General features: G+C 34.7%; 1 protein-coding gene and 1 long non-coding RNA gene across 13 annotated transcripts in view; one reads left to right on the top strand and one right to left on the bottom strand.

Annotated features, from left to right (window-relative positions):
- Positions 1-3,514, top strand: part of LOC131803726 (uncharacterized) — a 117,645-nt gene extending 114,131 nt beyond the window's left edge. Inside the window, exon 3 of the long non-coding RNA XR_009342755.1 lies at positions 3,471-3,514. This is a non-coding gene — a long non-coding RNA (uncharacterized LOC131803726). The remainder of the gene's footprint in view (positions 1-3,470) is intronic.
- Positions 1-25,294, bottom strand: part of LOC101890787 (fasciclin-1) — a 60,800-nt gene that overhangs the window by 24,737 nt on the left and 10,769 nt on the right. For 11 of the 12 annotated variants that reach the window (XM_059125342.1, XM_059125344.1, XM_059125343.1 and 8 more), the window contains exons 3-4: positions 13,638-13,670; positions 71-203 (exon numbers count right to left, since the gene is read on the bottom strand). In XM_059125342.1, coding sequence (XP_058981325.1) covers positions 71-203; positions 13,638-13,670 — 166 coding nt within the window. The remainder of the gene's footprint in view (positions 1-70; positions 204-13,637; positions 13,671-25,294) is intronic. The other variant, XM_059125340.1, reaches the window with a different exon arrangement.

The raw sequence follows: 25,294 nt of genomic DNA, 5'->3' as shown, positions 1-25,294 counted from the left end.
GTGATAAATGCCAGGCAACCAGACAATCATCAGCTAGTCCGACAGCCAGGCAGTCAGCTAGACGACTTACCCATGTGATAAAGGACATAAGTGGCCTTGTTCTTGTGACGCTGGAACGCCTCATTGGTAGGTACAAACAGTGTGCAGGCTCTCAAGGATAATGTGGAATTGGCAATTTGATTCTGTTCCAATAGACTGTAGAACTGCAAAGAGAGGGCAGAGAGAGAAAGAGAATTAAGAGATAAAGTTTTATTAAACAAAAGTCATTCAATGGCCATAAAGTTAAGTTTTTGTTGTCTGTTTTCAATACCACCACCAAAATTAGCAGAGTTAACAAAAAAAAAAAAGGTTGTTACACTTCCAACATCCAACTCTGGCTAAACAATGTTGTCAAATTTGAAAACAAAGAAAGTTTTATGATTATTTACAATACTTTGTTGCACTATTTACAATCTGATGGCGTTCGACAATTTTGTCAGCCAAGTGAAATTGTCTACAAAATGGAAGAGAGCAGGAATATTAGGGGGGTTCAAAGGGTGTACAAATTTTAAATATTGGAAGAAAGATGGAATGGATTTTAGGGAAATTATTTGGATATGTTTAAAGTCATACAATTCAAATAATCAATTTGTTTCCAGAAATTTATAAAATACGGTTCTTGTAGACTGGAAATATCAAAATGTAGTCCTTATAATGATTTGCGAGAAAATTTTGATCGTTGGGTTAAGTTCTGCAAACATTTTGGCATCAATGCCTTAAGGGTTAAGTACATAAGAAGCTTGAAGTCATGGCAGGCCTATTTTGTGACATTTCACAAAGGAATTACAGAGCCGCTCTAAAATCCTGCCGTCGTTTTTCATTATAATTTAGCATTAATATGCCTAGCCATGACTTCAAGCTTTTTATGTATTTGCAGCCTTAGTCTCCAGTTAGTCGAAGTGAAATTATTAACCAGTTTTTTAAAGTCAACCTACAGTATTTTACATAGAGCTCTGAATACTTCAAATATTTCCTTCGGGATATTGGATTTTGAAACCATTTCATATGAGTCCGTATGTTCGACCTCCAAATTTTATTCAGAATTTTGTTACGTATATCAAACAAAACCTCAATTGTGCAAATCAAGACCCATACGATAGGAAGTGATGTACGTAATGCATCTATAAGGTTTCGGGGAACTTTTGAAGACCCCGAGTGCTACTAAATTCATCCAAGACCGACCAAACACAATTTACTTTAATTTGAAATTAAGTATTCGAAACTAGTAAAAAATACTTCCTTCTTCCTTTTTTAATACCCTCAACCATATGGCTAGAGAGGGTATAACATTTGATACGGTCAAAACGTGCCTCATTGAAATTATGGTTTTAGATCTTTCTCTTGGCTCTTTGGACAAAACCTGTTTCAAGACATTTGGAGTCGATCTGCGATGTCCGTCCGTCTGTCTGGCTGGTGTGCGCAATAACTCTCGAAGGGAGTATCCGATTTGATCCAAACTGGTACCTCCCCCACAAAGGCTCAAAATTTTGAATATTCATTAAGTTCATAAAACACGAAATAAACATCCGACTCCATTCCGACTTGGCAAATCTTAATATTTCAATCAACACAAGATCTGTTATAAACATGGTAGAGATCGGACAATTCATTCTGATACCTCCCCCACAAAGGTTGAAAATTTTGAATATTCATGAGGCTCATAAAACGCGAAATTAACATCCGATTCCATTCAAACTTGGTACATCTCAATATTTCTATCAACACAACATCCGTAATAAAGATGGTGGTGCAGATCGAACCACTCCTTCGGTTACCTCCCCCAAAAAGGGTTCAAAATTTGGATAAACAATACGCTCAAAGAAACCGAAATAAGCATACAACTCTCTTTAAATTTCACACATACAAACATTTTTCCGAACAAAAGATCTGTTGTGAAGATCATATATATCTGCGAACCCCTCGCCCACAAAAGGTCACAATTTTAAATACTTTTATCTGTCAAAGCTTGCGAAACAAATCAGCAATTCTTAACAACTTTCTATATCTAAATATTTCTCTCAACCAGAAATCTGATATGAATATGGAATTTATGATTTCGAACGAAATTGGATATTCGATTTTCTTGTAATATTGCCCATACTAATATTTTTATCTGTGAGGGTTGAAAATGGAATACAATAGTCAAAACTGCAACTGATACCTCTAGCACATTTCCAATTTTTTCTAAAAATTATCTCATATAAAGCGTAACCTGGTAGGTAGTATATATATATATATATATATATATATATATATATATATATATATATATATATATATATATATATATATATATATATATATATATATATATATATATATATATATATATATATATATATATATATATTAATTGTTATAGTTTATAATGTCTTTACGGAATTACATTGAGGCCTGTGGAAAAACTAGGTATCACGGTGTACCCCATTTGACAAATTCTCCTCTGCGCAATATAAAATTTTCTCATGAATACTTATATTATACGAGTTTTTGTTTAAAAGCTCTTGCTCCCCCCAAAAACAAAAAAATAAAAAATGAGAATGGAGTTCAATCAACTTTCTGCACTTGAATACAAGAGTATTTCATATCATCCAGACAAGATTTTGGCAGTCATATCAACATCTCATTATGCATGACATACATATATCGGGAACAAGCAGTGTTCACACATGGGGGGTATGTTGGCACCGATGGCATGGCTGCTCCACCAACCAACCATTCCATGCCAAGTGGAATAAAGAAATCACTTTTGCGAAATTTGATGCTCTGCGAATCCTTTTGCTCTTTGAAGGGAAATTGTTTTCCCGACAATACTTGTCGTTGAGTTGAGATACAAGTGGATGCATGCATGTACGAATTTATTTAATTGAATATTGAAATAAAATAATGAAATACTTTCAGAACGTGCTTGTATTTCTAGTACTGCAAATATTTGCGATAATAAAACTTATTACAATCTTAGGACTCTGCCCATAAATATTGACGTTTAATTTATGGTTGAAATTTAAAAGGAAATATCTGCAGAACGTGTTTATATTTCAATTACAAAAATAACGGCCAAAAAATATTTGCCAAACCCTTTTTCATTCCCATTGCAATTTTGAAATATTAAAAATTGCGATTTGAATTTCTGCGAAAATAAAAAATAAATAAATAAAAGCTATTAGTGGCAAATGGTGCTTAAAAAACTACCATCAGCACCGTTATGATTTCAAACAATTTTATGAATGAATTTTAAATGACATACTGAAAAATAAATTTAATATCTTGGCTTTTAATATCAGTTTATTGTTGACTAATAGTGCATTTCGAAAATATTTATTGCTCAATTACATGACAAACTACCATTTTTCCATTATAGCATTTACATTCAGACCTCTACAACATTTTTCATAACATGTGTTCAATATTTGTTTTTTTGTTACTTTCAGATTGGCAACAAACCTCGCACCCTCTCTTAATCTCCCCTAAAATGGTAAGTGCTAAATGTTTTCAACCAACTTCATTAAATCGATTTTGCCATTGTTTATTGTTTTTAGTAAAATTGACAAAAATCTTTCTCATTATCCCATAAACATGTCAATTTAATCAATCTGCTTAGGACGCAGAAAAAAATCCAGCAGATTGTCTTAATTAGTTTGCTTAGCAAAAAAAACACCCCTATTGAGTGAATCGATTTGTTTCTTTTATTTCCGATTTAAACATTCGCATGTTCGTTTAGATTGTATTGCTTGACAAAAATGGAAACATTTCTATTTTTTGGCAGAGGGTAATTTTTCAATCTTAATGCGCATTTGGAAAAATCGTATCGATAAAAAATATCTGAATTTTTGGCAAAAAGAATTGGGGGTTTAATTGAGAAACTAATGAATACCCGCATTCTGGATAGTTTAATTTTATATCTCTAATCTGGTATTTTATTGATGACCATTATATTACAAAATAAATTTATCGGAGAATTTACTAAAAATCTGGGACCCAATATGAAATAAATAAAATTCGGAATATTCAGTCGCTTTTTGAAGATTTTTTTTGTTTAAAAATTCTACTTTTTTAAATTTCCATCAAATGCTGGAGTGAGCCGATATTGTCCATTTTCGCAATGATATCAATATTGGGATTTGCAAAGTTTGGACTATATTTGATAATCCTTTCTTGTTTTAAACAGAAATTTAATTTCTGTGAAAATTTTGACCTACTGTGGGGGAGGTTCCAGAAGAAGTGGACCGATATTGCCCATATCCGAACTCGATCTAAGTTAAAAATAATATTACGATATTCTAGGTTTGTCTTGCAACGGATATGGCCCAAGGGGACCTAGGTTCCAAAAACTGAAACCATATGCCTGAGGGTGTAAAAACAGAAGTCTAAATCCAAAAACAATAGTAACAAATTTATTTGCATAAATAAATTTCGTACAAGTTTCCCAACAAACCTTTCTACGTCTTTCATTTTTAAATATATCAGCACAATTGGACAATATCTTTTGGTAACAATTGTACCTTTTTTTGGTATCAAATAATTGGTATGTTAGTAATTGTATACCGTTCCTATCTCTTCCTATGTAATCAATTTCAAAGCTACAGTTCTACAAAATCGATCTTCGCTCATTTCAAATTCTTATAGAAAAAATTTCCGAAAAACTTTGCCTTGTACCATCTTCGGCCCTTATATAAAAGTTATACAATTGTATAATTCCATATTCTCGGAATTATTTAAATATATATTTAACCTTCATGGACAGCTTCAAAAAAATTTCTACAGCCTGTTCATGTCAAAAAAATAAGGAATAAGTAGGTTGCATTGTAAGTAGTTTATAATGTCAGAAACTACTAAATCCATGCATCAGCCTTGCTTCTCCCTACTTAAATAAATCGCAATAACACCCTACACATGTTAAAATCTTAAAAATCTACCAAATATTGTAAAATTCTGATAAAAATCCATATTTAAAACTTCCCATGTATATCATAACTAAATCACTGACAAGTGTGTCCAACAAATATTTATTCCCCTAACCAACGACCATTGTCCTGCACTAAATAAAACTGATTTATGGCCAATACATTTACTAAATGTCCTAAGTAGAGAAAATTAGTGCCCAAATTATGTCCATTGCAAATGTGTTAACTGCATCTCCCAATTGGGACAGACGCGATGTTGTTACGTTTAATAGCTTGATTTATGTAACAAAATATTCGCAAAACCTCAAACCCCTCTTGAATGGAGACAAAGCCAGTGGCAACATAATATCCCATGAATAGAAAATTCGCACATGTTGTGTTAATAGTTTTCCGCAAAGGGATGCTCCTGGCCAACATCGAAACCAACCCCCTTTCAAGCGTCGCAAACAATGGACAACAGCAGACGTCATCGCAGCCGCAGTGACACTGGATTCGGTTGTGCCTTTTAATTAAACATTTGTAAGTCAATTTAATTTTATCAAATCCGATTATCTGCGACGATTCCCCATGAGCCATTGATTTCGGGTTTTTGCTTTCAGAATCAGTCAAGCGATACGATTTTCGGGTTTCCTTTATCGCTGGCAAACAGATGCAATAAGGATAAGGAAAAGGCAATACAAAAGCATACACCACGAAAAGGAATTAACATACATACATACATGCATACATGTATGGAAATCAATGGCAATGTGTGGATGTGTGTGTGTGCGTGCCATTGTCACAAAACGGACATGATAAAATGAAATAGAATATTTGCTTCTTTAGTTGTGCTACATGCCAAATCAATGGTTTGGCGATCAAAACACAGCGACAACAGCATAACTTGTATTGATTGCAGCGTCATTGTCAGCGTCAGTGACAACATTAACGTCCGTCCACACATGTCTTGTCACAGACATAACCAGAACACACTTCTAATCACTTTTTTGTACTTTTTCCTGCAAACATTCCCTTCCCTTGCCTTTGGGTGTAGGCTGGCCGCCACAGGCACAGCAAATGTAATTGCCATGGCAATCGAATCGAAGCTCGTTTCAGTGATGTATGTATGAAAACCGCCCTTAACTAATGCGAATTATGAGTTGTAACATGTCTGCACGTGTATGTGTCTGTGTTGTGCATGCATCCCCTCTAGTTTATTGATCTGAATAAATATTGGTCTCGTTGTTGCACTTGTTTTCCTGCATCTGTATGTGAAGGAGGGGGGTTGTAAACCCACAATTGGGGAGAGCTCACACCCGAGGTGTGTGTGTTTGCCACAACCTACTTCCGCAGAGTATCTGCCTTCCGGAAGAAGTGTGCGATTGTCACTTGTTATCACATCGATGTACCATGCAAATCAATCAGACATGCTTGTAGTTTGTTCCAGTTAAAATGACAACAGCAACAAAATATAAGTTGTGGGAAACTTTGTCAAACACATATTCAACTTGTGTTTGTGTGTGTCTGTGTGAAAGAAAAGTAGGACAAAGTTATGTTGTGGCAAAATCTAATAATATGTCATGTATTCATAATTTAATTCATTCGATACTAACGTTCTCTTGAGGAAATAAAACTGAAAATAGGTTATACATCATATTGCTCTTAGTTTCATGTTGTCCAGCGAACTATGTCAACATATCTTCTACCAGGATATGTCATTGGCTAAGGAAGAGTTTTGAGCAGTAGAATCTGTAAAAATTTGGTAGACATATGAATTACATTGTCAATTACCAAGCAATGTAATTCGTCTGTGTGGCTATCCTATTAAAACCAAATGCTGTCTATATCTTCCTCTTAAATTCTTCTGAGCAAAATTTCGTTTAACAATAGCATAACCACCACTTTTTGCTCATTTTCGAAGAATAAAATATCCTTTAAAAAAATGTGTAATCAATCCGCTTTGTAAAGAGTATTTTGGCTGGATACTGAACTATATAGCTAGGATTGCAAAAATCACGCGATAAGAGACCACCGCAGTGCCTAATCGAGTAGAGGAAAAAAATTCATATTCCATATTCAACATTTTTTTTACACTCAGCCATATGGCTAGAGGGTATATATCATTTGATACAGGCAAAACATGTCTTATAGATATCTTTTTACCAAATCCGTTTCAGGATATTTGGGGTCGATCTAGCGATGTCTGTCGGTCCGTCTGTCTGTCTGCACACGATAATTTTCGAAGGGATTATCCGATTTGGTCCAAACTTGGTACATCGTAATATTATTGTCAAATTTTGATCGAGTTCGGAGATGAGTAATATCGATCAACACCTTCTGGGATCTCCCCCACAAAAAGTTAAAATTTTCAAAAAAAAAAAATATATATATATATTTTACTGCACAGAAAGAGAAGGGATAATCCGATTTTTCTCTAACTTAGCAAATTCTAATATTTGTGTCAGTGCTAGGTCTGGTGCAAACAATGTACATTATCGGTACCTCCCCCACGAAGGGTCGAAATTTTGAATAATTATAACTCATATAAAATGTGATGTAAGAAACCGATTGTCAACATTTTTTTATGAAGATGGAATAAATCGGTCCACTCCTTCTCATACCTCCCCCACAAATGGTCAACATTTTGAACATCTATGAAGCTTATACGACTCGAAATTAAGATCCAATTACATTCAGACTTGGCACATCTCAATATTTCCACCAACACAAGATCTGTTATAAAGAAGGTAGAGATCGGACCATTCTTTCTGGTACCTCCACCACAAAGAGTCATCGTTTCGAATAGTCAGAACGATCATGAAATCCGTAATGATGTTCTCGTCTTATTTCACACATCCCATTATTTCTACAATATCTGCTGTGAAGATGGGATATATTGGTCCACTTCTTCTCCTATCTAAATATTTGCCTTAATCAGAAATCTGATATAAATATGATCGGAATTGATGATTGATCGGAATTTATGATTTCGTATAAAATTTGATATAAATGTTCGATTTCCTTTAAATTTTGCACATACCAATATTTTATGTCTGTTAGATGAATAGTTCGGTCCGCTTTATCTGTTACCTCAGGCATATTTTCACAGTAAAGTATAGGAAGTTGTCGATATCGTTCCAATTTGGCACATTGTAATATGTATATCAGCCTTAGGTCTGATACGAATTGGTCAATATTGACCAACTTCTTCGAAATCTCCACCATAAAGGGTCAACAGTTGGAATAATTATAATTCAAGGCTGGGAGTATACATCTGTCGGCAAAAGCGACTGATTCTATTTAACTTCTTTTTTTTTAAATCATATCTAAAAACTAAATTTTCCTGAATTAAAAACATGGTTAATTGAATGATTAAAATTTGATGATCTATCCGTAAGCAATGCATTATATCGGACCCGAGTATATTCGTTTCAACAATTTGCTTCGTCCAATGCTATAACAAAGGAACTCTCTGCCTCACATCCTTATATTACACAATTTTAATTTCAGAAGGCCAAGCCTCCTGATGAAAGTCATTCTGAACCTGTCCATTAAAAACATTTTTATTTGTATCAATGTATTTTAATCAATAAAATGTTAATGTGTCAAACATAGTTTATTGTGACATCAATAAATAAACATTAAATATTTGAAAAACTTGAAATTCTCAATACTCCAAAAATTGATTTCAATAGAAAGCACTCATAAAATTGTCAAACAAAATCCCCCCTTGAAATTTTTCTAAAATGTCCTATAAATATTTTATGAGAGTTCGAGTGTGTCGTAGCTGGCCATAATTGAATCAAATAAAGTAATTAAATTTGTTACTGCCTTCCATTAAACATTTAACGAGATGTTGGAAGAAACAAGCGGCTGAACGTCACATTAAAATTTAAGACTTTTAAATGTCGAAAAACTGTCGATGATACATCATTTCTGGCAGCCTCATCATGTCAGCATGGCCGGCCAGGGGTCGTCCGTCGACCATTTCAAATGTGTTTTAATAAAAATTAATTACAAAGAAAATGCTGTAGTCATTATGATGAGGGGGGGATGATGAGCTTTTTCCGAACACTTGGAAATGACGATTGTAACTCGAGACATTTAATTAACAATAATAAATACATTACCATGCCAACATTTCGGATCAATAGAGACCGATTATTAATGCATGCCGTTTTCTGCAAAATACTTTTCCGATTCAAAGAACTAATCATGTTCCTCCATTCACTGAAAATGTCGCCTGTGGCAACTGTACTTGGACATGGACAACACCTAATGGTGTCCCGGCAACCAGAGTATGGTGTCAAATGCAAGCACTGAATTGAATTGCAAACAAAAACAAGAACAACATAACTAATGTTATTATAAAAAAATGCATTTGTTGTTGGGGGTTAGGGGTATCGACTCTGCTATGTCATAGTTGCCTCGTCACCCCAGTCCGTTGGCCAGCCTGATTTGGTCATTAAACTGTTAGGAAACACCATCAAACTTGGCCGTTTTGGTTTTAACTAATTTCCAACCCCTGGCAAATATTTGTTCAGCAGAGGGCAGCATTGTTAACCACACGTACGCACGAATACATCCTTTTTCGACTGACTGAATGAATATGTCCTGCCATCACGTCGCATGGTCGACGTGCAGTCGATCAATCTTTCACCTGGTCGCTTTCATTCACATATGTGGTAGGTAGGTAGATGGCTAGGCATGTGTAGATGTGTGTGACCAAATGCACAAATGTTTGTTTGATTGTTTTTAAAGTGACCCAACGCCTCCTCCTTCGTGTGTCCTGGCTTACCACCTTGCCATATGTTGTTACCACCTTTACGCTTTTCATACAATTGTTTCGTGTTTTTTTTCGATGTTTTTTTTACTATTTTAAAAAGACTGTCTAAGCGGACACCAACTACTACACGTTGCGAGAGTTCGTCAGTTGGTCTGGGAGCAGGAAATAGTGTCATGACTTACGACAAAGCCATTTTGTGTATCATGTGTGAGTAGTGCATGTCAGCCAGATGTGTAGGTGGTTGGTTGGCTGGTTGATGGGTGGTTGGGTTCCCACTATGTATGTACTATCTATGTTCGCCATAGAACACGTCCGTCCTCAATAATTAAGTGAGGGCAATGGTCTTAAAAAAAGTTCCTGCCCACATTTGCACAACCCTCCTCACTATGCTTTTCGTTTTATTTTTTTTTCGCTTTTTCCACTCATCAGATTCACATGGGGGTCTGGGTTTGTGTGCCTTGAGATCGTTAAGACCAAAACAAGTTTAAAGCGAGTGCATTAAATGCCATTTTATGACTCATTAGACTTTGCACTTTTTTTGTTCAGCTTAGCCTGACGACTTCATTCTGCGAATAGAAAAAAGTTCTTCTTTTGCGGTAATTTTATTGGAGCTGTTAAACGCAGTAATTGAGACGTTAAGGTAAGCTGGAGGAATTGTTGAAGTGAATGTGCAACGCTGACATCAGCGCGGATGGAAAAAGAAAAAGATTTGTTTCATGACGTGAACGTGTATGTGTGCATGTGTATATCATAAGAAAGATGGTTTTGAAAGAAAAAGCATTTTGTACTACAAATTTGTTATGAGATACAAATAAGCCATAACATGTCTCGACTAGGAACAAATTGGGTTTTATCAGCCATATGGATAGAGAGGGTATATACATATCATTTGATACGGCCAAAACGTGCCTCATTGAAATAGCGGTATTAGACACTAGGTCCCTTTGGACCAAATCCATTTCAGGATATTTTTGGAGTCTATCTATCGATGTCCGCCCGTCCGTCTGTCTGGCTTGTGCGCACGATAACTCTCGAAGGGAGTATCCGATTTAATGCAAACTTGGTACATCGTAAGATTATTATCAACCTTAGATTGAGATCGGTTATTGGCAATATCGGTCCACTCCTTCTGCTACCTCCCCCACAAAAGGTTAACATTTTCAAAAAAAAATATTTCACTACACAGGAAGCAAACACACAAAACAATATTTTTTATTAACCCAGGACTGTTGTGAAGATGGAACATATCGGTCCACTCCTTCTGATACCTCCTCCACGAAGGGTCAAAATTTTGAATATTCATGAAGCTCATAAAACACGAAATTAACATCCGAATTGGCACATCTAAATATTTCCACCAATACAAGATCTGTTATAAAGATGGTAGAGATCGGGCGATTCCTTCTGGTATCTCCCCCAAGAAGGGTCAAAATTTTGAATTAGCAAAACGATCGTAATATCCGAAATAAGCACCCGGTTCTTTTCAAATAACACACATCACAATGTTTTTATTAACCCAAGGTCTGGTGTGAAGGTAGAATATATCTGTCCACTCCTTCTGGTACCTCTCCCACAAAGGATCAACATTTTGAATAACGAATGAAATAAATCTCCGATTTCAACACAATTATAAAGATGGTAGAAATCGGGCCATTTCTTCTGGTACCTCCCCCATATAGAGTTTAAGATTTTTGAAAAACGAAACGCTCAAAAAAATCGAAATAATAATCCGACACTCTTCAAATTTCACACATCTAAATATTTTTGTTAACGCAAGATCTGTCTTGAAGCTGATATATATCTGTCAATTCCTTCTGGCACCTCACCCACAAAGGGTCACAATTTCCCAAACTCATATCTGTCATAAGTTGCGAAACAATTCGAAACTTAACCAGAAATCTGATATGAATATGTACTTTCTCGGAATTTATGATTTCGCATAAAATTGGATATAAAGGTTCGATTTCCTTCAAATTTTGCACATATCAATATTTTTATCTGTGTTAGATGAAGTATGAAAATAGAAAACCCTCGGTCCGCTATATCTGGTACCTCTCGCATATTTCGACTTTTTCCAAAAATAAAGTATAGGAATTAGTCGATATAGTCCAAATGTGGTACTATGTAATATTTATATCAGTTTTAGGCCAGATACGAATTGGTCGATATTGGCTTCGGAGCCTCTCCCATAAGGGGAATAATAACAACTTAAGGCTGGGGGGTATACATTTGTCGGCAAAACCGGCTGTTATTATTTTACTTGTTTTATTAAAGTTTTTGTATCGGATGTGTGGTAATCCTAAAGAATATAGTTTTTTCCTCAATGAAAAATATAATTTTTTGAATAAAAACGCAACGATTTTCAAGGAACCTCTCACTGCTTAATGAGTTTCCCCCGTTTAATATTCCTCAAAATAATGTTGCACAGTGAGTGTCATTCCATTCCAAAATAATATATCGAGCTTTAAAACACTCACTCCTCTATGTGTTACATCAAGTCCTTTTATCCTAAAACATGATCCAAACAAATGCACCTGTATCCTTTGCATTTGTGTCTGGCAGAAAGGGGATTATGAATATTTATTACCCAAAATATTTCACATAAAAACTTAATTATTCTTTTGCTACACATACAACATGGGACCGGAAGAGTACCTGAAAGAGGTTTTACATGGTGGTGGTGTAATTTCAAAGGACACTTGGAATTGTTGTTTAAACTCGAAATGCTGTTGGGAAATGTGTTTGAGGTTAATAATTATGTATTTTTAATAACCCACAATGCAGAATGGAGACACTCATGTACACGCACACACATTTAATAGAAATGTATAGACGAAGGCTGCTGGCTAATGACATTTGTGTGTGTGTGTCTGCGTGAGTTGGGTGACTCGTGCCACTGTTGTCTGTTTCGCTATTGTGCGGTCTTCTTGAAAAGGATACTTGAGTTATTCGTTCAAACATTCATATGCCAAAATCAGCTATTAACTGTCAAACACAAATCGAATTAAAAATGACGTTTGGCAGCATAAAACGGGGTGTAGGGGTGACTACCATTCCCGAGCCATGGTTGGGTTGGGTATGTATGTGTGTGTTTAAAACAGTATTTATGTGTTACAACATTACATTGACGTCCGTTTTGTGTAATGTTTAACATTTTTTGTTTTTCAATATTAACCACAAACTCACTATTCTAGCAAAAAGGAATAACAACAACTATGACTAGAGCAATAGCAACGCCAACAACATTAACAAGAACAACAACGCTATATATGCAAACAACCCTTGCTAAGGTCTCTAAGATACAACACAACAAAACAAAACAACGTAATGAAACGAATTCGTTGATAACACAAGCCAAACCTTTCAAAAATAAAACGAAACGAAACAAAAAAAAAAAAAATATTGAATTGAATTGAATTGAAAGGATAACCGAAATGATAAATCAACTAAAATATTTACTTTGAAAGGGATATGGAGTAATTTATACGAACAACTTCTGATAATGCACGCTAATGCATTTCCAAATCGCCGACTTGTCCGCCAAGACACGGCCGGACGGACATTGGCGACCAGGATGAGAATAAAAAATAAAAATGCATTTATTTGATTATCTGATCAATTTTCCTTAAGAAAATGTAAACCAAAAAGCAATGGAAAAAAGATACAAACGTCAACATAAAGGGAACGAAACAAGAACAAAGGACAAAAAACAAACTAAGGCAACTTGCCGCATTATTTACATAGCGAGCACTCGCCCTGGATAGGTAGGTGGTAGATAGGTACTATGGTGGTTAGGAACATTAACTAGGCTTTTAGGTTTGTCTGTTTTTTTCTGATATGTATTTAAGGTTGGTTGGTTGGTTGTTGGTTTTATAGATAATTTGGTTGGTTGGTTTTTATTGTTTGTTTTGTTGTTGAGGATATCTTACCCTAACAGGCATTAGTTTCCTTAGCGATGCAGTCTGGAAGTAGAAAAGGCCATAAAACACGATTTTTAAACAGCCAAAAAATCTTGGGTTTGTTGTTTTTGTTATCAAGGCCAAAACATAAAAACCATTTTTTGTTTTTCTCTTTAATGGAACGAAGGAGGAATGAAACCAAACAAAGAAGAAGAACGAGAAGAATGGCTTGGGTGTGGATTTTTTTCTTGTAATGCACTGTTGTTTTTGTTGGTTGAGTTGAATTGATTTTTTTGTCTGAAAACTAGGAATAGAGTGTGACTGAGATTGTTGACTGAGCGATTGATTGACTGTTGGTTGGTTGGTTCGTTTGGTTCGTTTGGTTGTTTGTGAGTGGATTTTGGTTCTGTTCTAAAGCGGAATATGTGAATCATGAAAATGGAAACATAATTAAAACGATAACAACTGCTGAATAGGAAGGAAAATGGTGCGTGCCAATGAATACGTACAAAGGATAATGTCAAACGAAAATGAGGATAACAAAAGAGCATAAAAAATATATTTCAATTTAAAATTCAAAAAATATATTTCAACATTGAACTTAACATAGACATATGACTAGACTACTGATAACACAGAATAGGTACACACTTAATATTAGCATTGGAAACCGTGTATTATAATCCCGAATGGGCGGGATCATGTGTAAAAGCCCAGATCTTCGTAGCATTTTTTGGTTCCTTGATTTCAAATTAATTTTCCTTTTCATGGAACCAGGGAACTCCATTTTAGGATTCACATTTTAAAAAAAAAATTTTAGAATGTTAAAAAGAACAATTCCAAGTAATATGTATTTTTTAAAAATAATTTAAATTTATTTCATGTATTTAAGTATATTTTCAGTACTATTCTTTCTTTATGCAATGACCACTAATTAATTATTTTTAATGTCAAGACGTAGGCAACTATAATTCTTATATCCTGGAATCCTGTTAATCACCTTCAATGAAAATGATATCTTGTTTTTCTTTTTGTCTCCTGCTTATTTTTTTTATTCCACCTACAGCCTCTTAGTCCTTTTTTTAGCTTGTCTCAATTATTACTCTTACATTTTTGTTCTTTCACACATCTTTTATTTTCTACCCGCTTGTCAAATTATTGTCTTGAAATGTTTTAATCTCCACTTCACCTCTGCGCATTGTCAAGAGGCTGTGGAACGTTTGGCTGCATTGCATTAAGGTCGCATTACTGCGGCATTGAATGGGGCCTCTTAGACGCTTGGCAAGGCAACAATTTGTCACAGCTTCATTTCGCCAACCCTGAAAGTTATTTTTAACTCTGAAGGAATTCTGCGCTTGTTCTTTTTTTTTCGTTGAAATCTTCAACTAGAGGTCATATCGTGTGTGTCTGTATGTGAGTTTGTTAAGGTGGTGTCCTTGTGTGTTTTATTCATTTGTATGTCCTTGCACCGGATAATAATTCAAATACGAGGAAATGACGTGTAATAGGATTTATATGTACTGTTGTTACTGAGCAACATGGGGACAATAGTTTAGGGATTGATTGAAAAAATTGAATTAATGCTCCGTTTTTATAAAGAGAGGAATTTTTAAAATAAAAATTATGTTGGGTCGGCTAAATTGAAAAAAAATTGATATGTAATTTCGATATTTGAATACTATGCTTTATATAATGTCGTGTATATATTTGGCCGATTCGTAATCAAACAACTATATTTATGGCGTTTGGTGAAGGCTACATTATCCTTTAACAAGGGATAACTTCACTCGAATGGTGACTTCTCCAAGCCATGGACCTGCATTGTATACAAAAGAAAAATACTACTATAATGGTTCAGATATCAAAACATTAGATTGCAGTCTCTTCGGTTGCAAAATGTGGCTATGACTTTCGAAGTAGTTAAAACGAGTCCCGAGGACTCCTAATTAAAGAGTGGGAGACAAAATGGCCGAAGAAGAGTAAGAGTTTACTCTATGAGAGAAATCAAGTGAAATTTTTTTGGTTAATGATTTGCGTGTCTTCGTGCAAATGGGCTTTGATGTTGCTTTGGACTGGGGCAGGAACAGAATACTGCAAGGCTGGAGGTGGTTTTGTGAAAAAACAAAAGCAATGACAATTGATATTTGTTTTTGTGTCGTTAATGCAGCAGAATCTGCTCGATTTCGAGGGAATTTTATTCGTACTCAGCATACTCGCTCTTAATCGAATGACAGAAAAAAGTTAAAAAATATCAATCGGTTTTGCCGACAAATGTTCGATGATTTAAATATATTTTGACTTCTGTTATGATTATTCAAATTGTTGACTCTCTATGGAGTAGGTTCCTAAGGAATGGGCCAATATTGTCCATTTCGTATCGGACCTAAATAAATATGTCATATATATTACTTCGTGCCAGTATTGGACCATATAATTAATTTCCTTCACTTTATATGAGATATGTGATAATTTTTAGAAAATGTGCAGATAAAGTCGACCGAAGTTTTCCATTTTCATACAGAAAAAATATTGATTAAGGCAAAATTACAGAAGAATCGAACATATATATCCAATTTTATGCGAAATAATGAATTCCATATTGATCTCATGTTTCTGGATAAATATTGTAAAGAATCGCTGACTTGTTTCGCAAGATAAAAGCATTGAAAAGCCAGATGGGGTTCGCAGTTATATATCATCTTTACAACAGATTATGTGTTAGCGAAAATGTTTGTACGTGTGAAATTTGAAGAGAGTTGGATGCTTATTTCGCTTTCCTTGAGCGTTTTGTCTTTCTAAATCTTCAACCCAGAATAAATGGTCTGATCTCTACCATATTTATACAAGATTTTGTGTTGATGGAAATATTGAGATGTACCCAGCCTGAATGGGATCGGATGTTAATTTCGTGTTTTATGAGCTTCAAGGATATTTAAAATTTTGACCCTTTGTAAGGGAGGTACCAGAAGGAGTGGACCGATATATCCCATCTTCACAGCAGACGTTGAGTTAACCCTTTCAGTGTTTTTGTCAAATATATTTGACATTTAAAAGTACTCTCTTTCTTTGCCATTTTTGTTTTTCTTACGAACCGTTATTTTTGATATTTTTTAATAACAGACACGTTCGCTATTTAAAAATATTGCAGTTCTATTCTATTAGTTTCGTTTTCGAATTTCTGAGCACATTTTAGTAAATTAGTACGGAATTTCAGATTTTTATCTCGACAAAAATTTTCATTGACACTGAAAGGGTTAATAAAAATATTGTAGTGTGTGTAATTTGATATATTTGATATACCAGATGCTTATTTCGGTTGTTATGATCGTTTTTATTATTCAAAACTTAAACCCTTTGTGTGGGGTAGAGTGGATCGATATTGTGTATTTTCGCACCTGACCTAGCACTAATGCAAATATTAGGATTTGCAAAGGTGGAGCAAAATCGAATTATCATTTCTCTATATGTGCAGTAAATTATTTTCTTTGGAAATGTTCACATTTTATGGGGGAGGTATCAGAGGGAGTGGACCGATATGAACTAAAATATCGAGACAGTTTCCTATTTACAAACTGTGTACAAAAGTGTTCTAATGGTCGCCAATAATTTTCCATTAAAATGGATTTATGTCAAATGTCAATCAAACCTGTGATGAAAGAAAAACAACGTTCGAGCTAAAATATGCTCTTGGCTCTCGAACTGACAGATAACAAATTGTTCATAGAATTCAGTGCTTGGTTGGCTTATGACCTTTCAGCAGCAAAAAATCCCAAATATTATTTGAAATATGAAATATTCTCTTAATTTTTAAAATAAAACACATTTATAAGGGCTGTGATATTACAGCCCCCTTGAGTAATGCAATATAAAACCGAATTCCATTTGGAAGAAATTTAATACTTCATTTTCAAGAAATAAATTGAATTTTGGGTGTTTCCGTTATTCCGGTTCCGACAATACACAAATGATATAATTAAATGCAATTAAGAGAGTCACAGGCAAATAAAAAGCAACTTGAATTTACATTAAGCACACATCAATCTTTTAAAAGTTCCCTTTGGGATCAAGAGCAAATGCAAACAAATTACACAAATGTGCGAGTGAGTGAGTGTGTGTGTGTGTGTGAGTGAGTGCATGTATCGTCCCAAAGGAAGTTATAATTGGAAACTATAAAATATGCTACTAAAACTCTATCTTCCAGCCTTTCTTAATTGTCAGTTGTGAATCGATGGGGAGGCGGCCACAAGCGACTAGTGGTATAAAAGGCCTAATACCGCATCACAAGAGAAATTATGAAATTTAACATCTAATTAGTAATTTAAATACAAATCGTAATTGCTTTAGCGGCATCGCACACACAGACACACACACATGACTTGTATCTTAAACTGGCAATTAATAAAACGCCAGAGAGAAGAAAATAAATTTTACATTACAGCCAAATGAGTGCGTGTCTAATTGGGGGAGTTGTCGTTGTATCCAAATCGTTAAAAGAAAAAACAAAAACAAATGCATCCATTAATTAAGAAAATTTCAGCTTGCAACGAAAGCATAATTTTATTAGAATTAAATTGGAGAGAATTGAAATTTTGAAATTGTGTCGACGTTTTATTCCACATTACGCAGCAGCCTGAATTCTAATCAAACTTCCCCCTTATGAGATCCGCCAACGCAGGCATTGAAATAGGAAACATAAATGTTCATATGTGAGTATGTGTGTGTGTGTGTGAAAATGGTGTTAGATCTTGCACATTAGACGATGAGACAATAAACAAACACAAAATAGAATAGAATAGAATAAATGAATGTTGGCTAATGCAAGTGATCCATAAACAAAAACAAATATTTTATCTGATGGGGACAATGCATTTGAAACGGTCCATTCTTGAACTCAAGTGTGTCTCCCCCATCACCCCTAAAACACACCCGGCTGGGGCGTAACATTATTCACTGGTCATAAAGGTCGTCACTTAATGCCGCTAAAGATCCACACGAGAAACTCAACAAAAAAAAAATAGCTGGCATACGCTTTAATCTTAATTAAATTTAATTGAACAAACGAGTGCATCAACAGCAGAAGCAGCAGCAGCATCATCGCCGTCTTTCCTCGCCATTTTCATGATCATCGCATTCGGCTACACAACCATTTAAACTCAACCCACAACCACTGCTGGCTTGACGATCAGCTACTGCTGCTACATTTTGTTTGGATTTTTTCTTGTCGCATGACATTGTTATTGTTGTTGTTAATGATGGGGGTGGACAATTGGTCGGGATGAGGGGGAGAGAGCGGGAGGTTATAAGGGCATTGTTTCTCTTGTTCTCTGTATTGCACATGAATAAATTGATGACGTTTTCCTAGATCATTGTCATCGTCTTTTTTATGGAAATCATAATTATTGTGTCAGCGTCTACAGGGCTTCATCATCTTCTTGCTTCTTTCTGCATGCGTTTGCCTTTGCATGAGAAAATTTATGAGTTATGAAAAGATATTCATACAATTAAAGAAGCTTTTAGCAGCTAGGAATAGATCACTCAAACGCGTGCGAAATACAAAGATGTATTAATTTCTTTTCCTATACCACTACTTTTATGCATTTAGACGCGAAGAGCGGGCTGTCCAAATCCCGGTTATTACAACATGTTGAAGTTAAGTTTTGATTTACTTTCAATTTCTAATACTTCTGTGCCGAATGTGCTCCACACTGTCTACAATTTTTCAATATCGGTCCACTCCATCAAGTACCTCCCCCACAAAGGGTCAAAATTTTGAATAATTATAACTCCTATAAAATGTGATGTAAGACTCTGATTGTCTTCAAATTACACACATCAAAATTTTTTTATAAACCCAAGGTCTGATGTGAAGATGGAATATATCGGACCACTCCTTCTGGTACCTCCCCCACAAAGGGCCAAAATTTTGAATAACCAAAACGATCATAAAATCCGAAATAAGCATCCGGTTTTCTTCATATTTCACACATCACAATATTTTTATAAACCCAAGTTCTGGTGTGAAGATGGAATATATCGGCCCACTCCTTCTTGTACCTCTCCGATTTCCATCAACTCAAGATCTTTTACATAGATGGTACAGGTCGAACCAATTCTTCTGGTACCTCACACACAAAGGGTTCAAAATTCATCAGGCAAAAGGAAACGAGATAGACCCATAGATCATTTTGATTCTGAGTCGATTTATGCTTCGCCCGTCTGTCTGTCTATTGTCCGATTTCGCACAAGTCATTGTTTGACCGAACCCTATTGATACTGGATATAATCGGTCAAAATTTAGATATAGCTCCCATATATATCTTCGTTCGATTTAATTTTTATGTGCACCAAACGTGTAATATCAGCCCAAATATTTTATGGAAAATTTTGATGGAAATCGGTTCAAATATAGCTATAGTTCCCATATGTATTCTTCATCCGATTTGATATTTTTGTTCTCCGCAGCCGTAATATTCACTCCGTAACTACGATTTTTGAGGAAATATATTAAATACAGCACAGAAATACATTTCCCACATTTTATAGAGATGGGTTCATTTTAGGATATAGCACCCATATATATCTTCGTCCGATTTGCTTTTTTTTATTGGGCACATACGTGTATTTGTTCAAATGGATTGGAATTTGGTACTTTCGACCGAATTGAGCATAGAAACAAGTATGTCATACTTGGTGAAAATCGGTTCAGATATAGCTATAGCTCCCATATATATTGTTCATCTAATTTGTTATATTTTTATTTGTTATATGAAGCTCTATTAAGTTAGGGGTGTATGGGTGTAGCTTTAAGACTTTCTTTACTGATATGTAGATATGTATATGTAAATATGTGCAAAAGAAAATAATTCGATTTTCGTAGGCGTATATACGTATGTATAGAAAAAAATCTGGGATTGAGTTGAGATTAATATTGTATTTATTTAAATTAACAGAATTTTCGATTAACTAAACCAAAGTCAATATTCTGTAATTCTCCGGTCATTGTCAATTATGGGATATTGGCTTTTGTTTAATTAATCGAAAATTCCGATTTCTTGAAAATGTGGAATGTCAAAACAACATCAACAGCAATCTGAACCCAGTCTCAGGTTTTTGAATTATTACTTTGTAATCTTCAAACACAGCGAATGAAATAAATAGGACCTATGTATTTTTCTTATCATTTTGTATAAATGGTATTCCATTGAAAATATTCGTAGACCAAAAAATTCAAATTAAAATTTAAAGATAACACGTTTTATAAAGAAGGGTATCAAAATTTAAATTTGATATCCCTTATCAACAATTTATCAGGCCATTTAGAGGATAAAATCTCTTTAAAGTCAATTTTAATCATATTTTATCTCGACTGCAATTAACAAAAAAAATGTAAGCTAGAAATGTTTGTTTTCTAAAAGGTGTAACAAAATATTAATTTAATCCCCTTTCGTTCCCGCTCTCCTCCGGCCATTCATATTCATGAGATTAATTTAGGAGGCACTCGTCGTCTGTGGGTTTGTTTTTTTGTTTGTGAAAGACGTTCTAATGTTGTCACCACCACCCAGCGTGTGATAGAGCTCTCAGATGATGATGATGATGCTGTAGCCTACTGCCACCCGTTGAGTGGCTAAATGCGCTCAAATCCATTTGAATGCTGATAATGGCTTTGAAATCTTCTAAACACAGTTTGACCAATAAAACCCGATTATTTATGAGTAGCTTTGGTTTGAAAATGTCACAAATGCCGATTCAAATGCGTATTCATGTTTTGTTTGTTTTTCCAAGTGACGTCATTGGATTTGATTCTATGGTTTCTGTTTTTGTTTTTCCATACCTTTTTTCTAATTAATGAAGGGAAGGGGGAAGGCAGTGGAAAATCTCGCTAATGTCTACACCGTTAAAGCTATTCGACGATTGGTGGAAACGATTGTTGCCATAAATCTGATGCTTCTGTTGCCGCCGAGCAAATGCAAACCAGTGTGCCTCAGTCAGTTATGCCATCCAAATGACAATCATGTTGGTCATGACAATCATCATTACGCCGCTGATCGTCTGTGAAAATTTGCTCGCTGATCATAATTTGTAATGTCAGCTACACAGGAAGTTAGGTCATAGTCAGCCAAATAACGTTACTGCTGCGCAGCTTGTGTTGTTGGTGTTGTTGTTGTTGTTGACAATGAACAAATGACAATTCAAAAGGTCAATCATGACGACGTTTGGGGGCAAAAAAGTAAAACTGCAATTGCGGTGTTGTCTACGTTCTTCTTTACGAAGACGACGACGACGACGCCGCCGACGATGATGATGATGCGGTTACGGTTCTCCTCCTTTTCTGTGACTGACAATTGAAATTGTCCACAACAAATAGAATAATTTTCCGAAAATAAAAATTCACTGTTATTTTTTTATTTGTTATTGTTGTTGTTTTTTTGTATTTCAAATGTTCTTGGTGATGAAACAGATTATCTGTATTGAAATAATTGAAAATAAAACTGTACAGTTCCAACGGGGTTTTTTGGCATTAAAATGCCATTTGAAGTCATCACTAATTCGGTCATTATGTTGTGTGTCGAATTTATATGTTTCAGTTTTTTGTTTTTTTTTTCTTTGTGTACTTTTGAATACTATCTAGTTTTTTGAGAATTAACAGAGCTGAACGATGTTCCATTGTTTTGAAGTTAAAGTTCCGTAAACTTTTACACTCTCTCTTTCTCTGTTTGTCTTCCGGTGCCCAAAGGTTTACGAGGGTGTGGGAGAAATGTTTTGTGTTGTATTTTAAACAGTAATTTCAGTTTACCTGCATTACTCATAGCTGCATATTGTTTTTGATGTCTAAAAATTACTTCATCTAATACGGATAAAATTGCAAATCGAAAAGCGCTTTATTGAGAGTTTTGTTTTTCAAAATCATGAACCCTATATGAGGGAGGTACCAGAAGAAAAGGTCCGATCTCTAACAGATGTTGTGTTGATGGAAATATTTAGATGTACCAAGTCTGAATGAAATCGGATGTTAATTTTGCGTTGACGAGCTTCATGGATATTTAAAATTTTGACCCTTGGTGGGGGAGGTACAGGAAGCAGTGGACCGATATATCCCATCTTCACAGCAGATCTTGTGTTTGTATAAATAATGGGATGTTTGAAAAATGCAGAGGACTTGATGCATATTTCGGATTTTATAATCGTTTTGGTTATTGAAAACTTTAAACCTTTGTGAAAGAGGTACCAGAAGGAATGATCCGATCTCGACCATCTATATATAAGATCTTGTGCTGAAAGAAATTATGAGATGTGCCAAGTCTGAATGGAATCGGATGTTAATTTTGCGTTTTTGAGCTTCATAAATATTCAAAATTTTCACCCTTTGTGGGGGAGGTACCAGAAGGAGTGGACCGATATATTCCATATTCACACCTGAACTTGGCTTAATATAAATGTTGTTATTTGTGTAATTTGGAGAAAATCGGGACTTACATCACATTTTATAAGAGTTAAAATTATTCAAAATGTTGACCCTTTGTGGCGGAGGTACTTGATGGAGTGGACTGATATTGTCCATTTTCACACCTGACCTAGCACTGATGAAACTATTAGGATTACAAAGTTCGAGCAAAATCGGATTTTCCTTTCGTAAATCGTACGGACATCGCTATATCAACTCAAAATGTCCTGAAACGGATTTGGTCCAAAGAGACATAGGATCTAAAACCGTTAAAATCCTGAGCGGTTTAAAAAGAATGTATTTGTGCACATTTGTCTTGCAAACACATTTTTGATATTGGTTCTAATGTATGTTTCTATTCTATTTCCTTTTGCAACTGTGTTGCGAAGAGAGTGAGAGTAATGCAGAGATGGGAAAAAGGATTTTTGGTGACGGTAACTTTTAATGGGACTTTTTGTTTGGCCTACAAGTAAAACTTATCAGGTAACTTCGAAATTGTTTGGTTATTATTTTTCAACTGATATGAGGTTTTTTTATTTTTATTTGATCACACTCGAAAATAGAAGATATTATTTATATTATAATACCCTCATTCATATGACTACAGATGGTATATCTTATTTGATACGGCCAAAATGTGCCTCATCCAAATTACTTTTTTAGACCCTAGGTCTCTTTGGACCAAATCCGTTTCAGGGCATTTAGAGTCCATCTAGCGATGTCCGTCCGTTCGTCTGGCTGGCTGGCTGGATCGCTCGATAACTCTCGAAGGTAGAATCCGATGTACCAAAATGGGTACATCCGTTTCTATTCAGACTTGGTACATCTCAATATTTCCATCAACACAAGATCCGTTATAAAGATGGGAGGGATCGGACCATTTCTTCTGGTACCTCCCCCACATGGGGTTCAGGATTTTGAAAAACAAAACGTTCAAAGAAAGCGATATAATCTTACAAATCTCTTCAAATTTCATACATACAAATATTTTTTGCTAACAAAAGATCTCTTGTGAAGATGATATATGGAATTTATGATTTCGCATAAAATTGGATATTAAAGTTAGATTTTCTTGTTGTTTTTTCCATACCAGTATTTTTATCTGTATTAGATGAAGTACGAAAATGGAATGCTTCGGTCGACCATATCTGGTATTTCACGCACATTTTAACATTTTCTAAAAATTATCACATATTTCATATAAAGTGAGGGAAATAGTCGATATAGCCCAAAACTGACACGTCGCAATATTTATAACATATTTATTAAGGTCCGATGCGAAGAAATGGACAATATTGGCCCATTCCTTCGGAACGTACTCCATAAAGAGTCAACAATTTGAATAATCATATCAGAAGTCAAATTTTATTTAAATCATTGAACATTAGCATCTGTCGGCCAAACCGACTGATAATTTTTGACTTGTTTTGTACGAAATTTAATTTTTAATTTTTAAATTTTTTTCTTAAATTTCGAAGTGTAATCATTTGAAATTTGTGTGAATTGAAAGTTGGTCCACATTTTTCCATTTATCTTATCTATAAGACTTTTTTTGTTAATGTTAATATATGTCAATTTAGTACCAGTGAATACGTTTTTAAAATTCTTAATTTTTTCACTTACATCCCAAAATTAAAAAAAACAAAATTTGAATTTTGTGAATGTTATATTTTTATTTGAATTTCCAATTTTTCATATTTTAAAATAAGACTTTTCATAATTCATATTGTTTCATAGTTTCCATCCCTGTTGTAGAGTTGGTTGCTTTATGTTGCAAAAAATTGTCCATGGGAATAAACCTTACAGCCAACATGCTGTGTGTCTGTGCTCTCTTAAGCCTTAATACATTTTATTGTGAGAAAGGTTGCGTAAAATTGAGTTCGGAAGAAGGAAAATCCTCAGCTTTGTTATTAAAATTATTTTTTGCGTTTTAATTAAATTAAATGTATATCACACCGCAATGTAAATAGGGTATGATAAGATGGATTCACGGGAGGATAAATTTCTCTTGAACCGTAAAGTTTTATCATATGTTCTATAGATCAAAGCGTTAATTTAACATTACCCATATATTCTTGTTGACTAGGCTTTTACTATCTTCTAAAAATCAAATACTTTGCAAATAACCTCGAAAGAATTAACCCTAAAAATTGAATGGAAGTTTCGCAACAGTTTGTGTGTTTTGTAAACATACCTACATAAATATTTGTTTGCCACATTCCATTTAGGGGCCTGGCATTGCCTT

The sequence above is a fragment of the Musca domestica genome, unplaced genomic scaffold, assembly GCF_030504385.1.
Source record: "Musca domestica strain aabys unplaced genomic scaffold, Musca_domestica.polishedcontigs.V.1.1 33, whole genome shotgun sequence".
Lineage (NCBI taxonomy): Eukaryota > Metazoa > Arthropoda > Insecta > Diptera > Muscidae > Musca > Musca domestica.
Note: the sequence above shows the minus strand (reverse complement) of the source record. Positions and strands in the feature narration are given on the sequence as shown.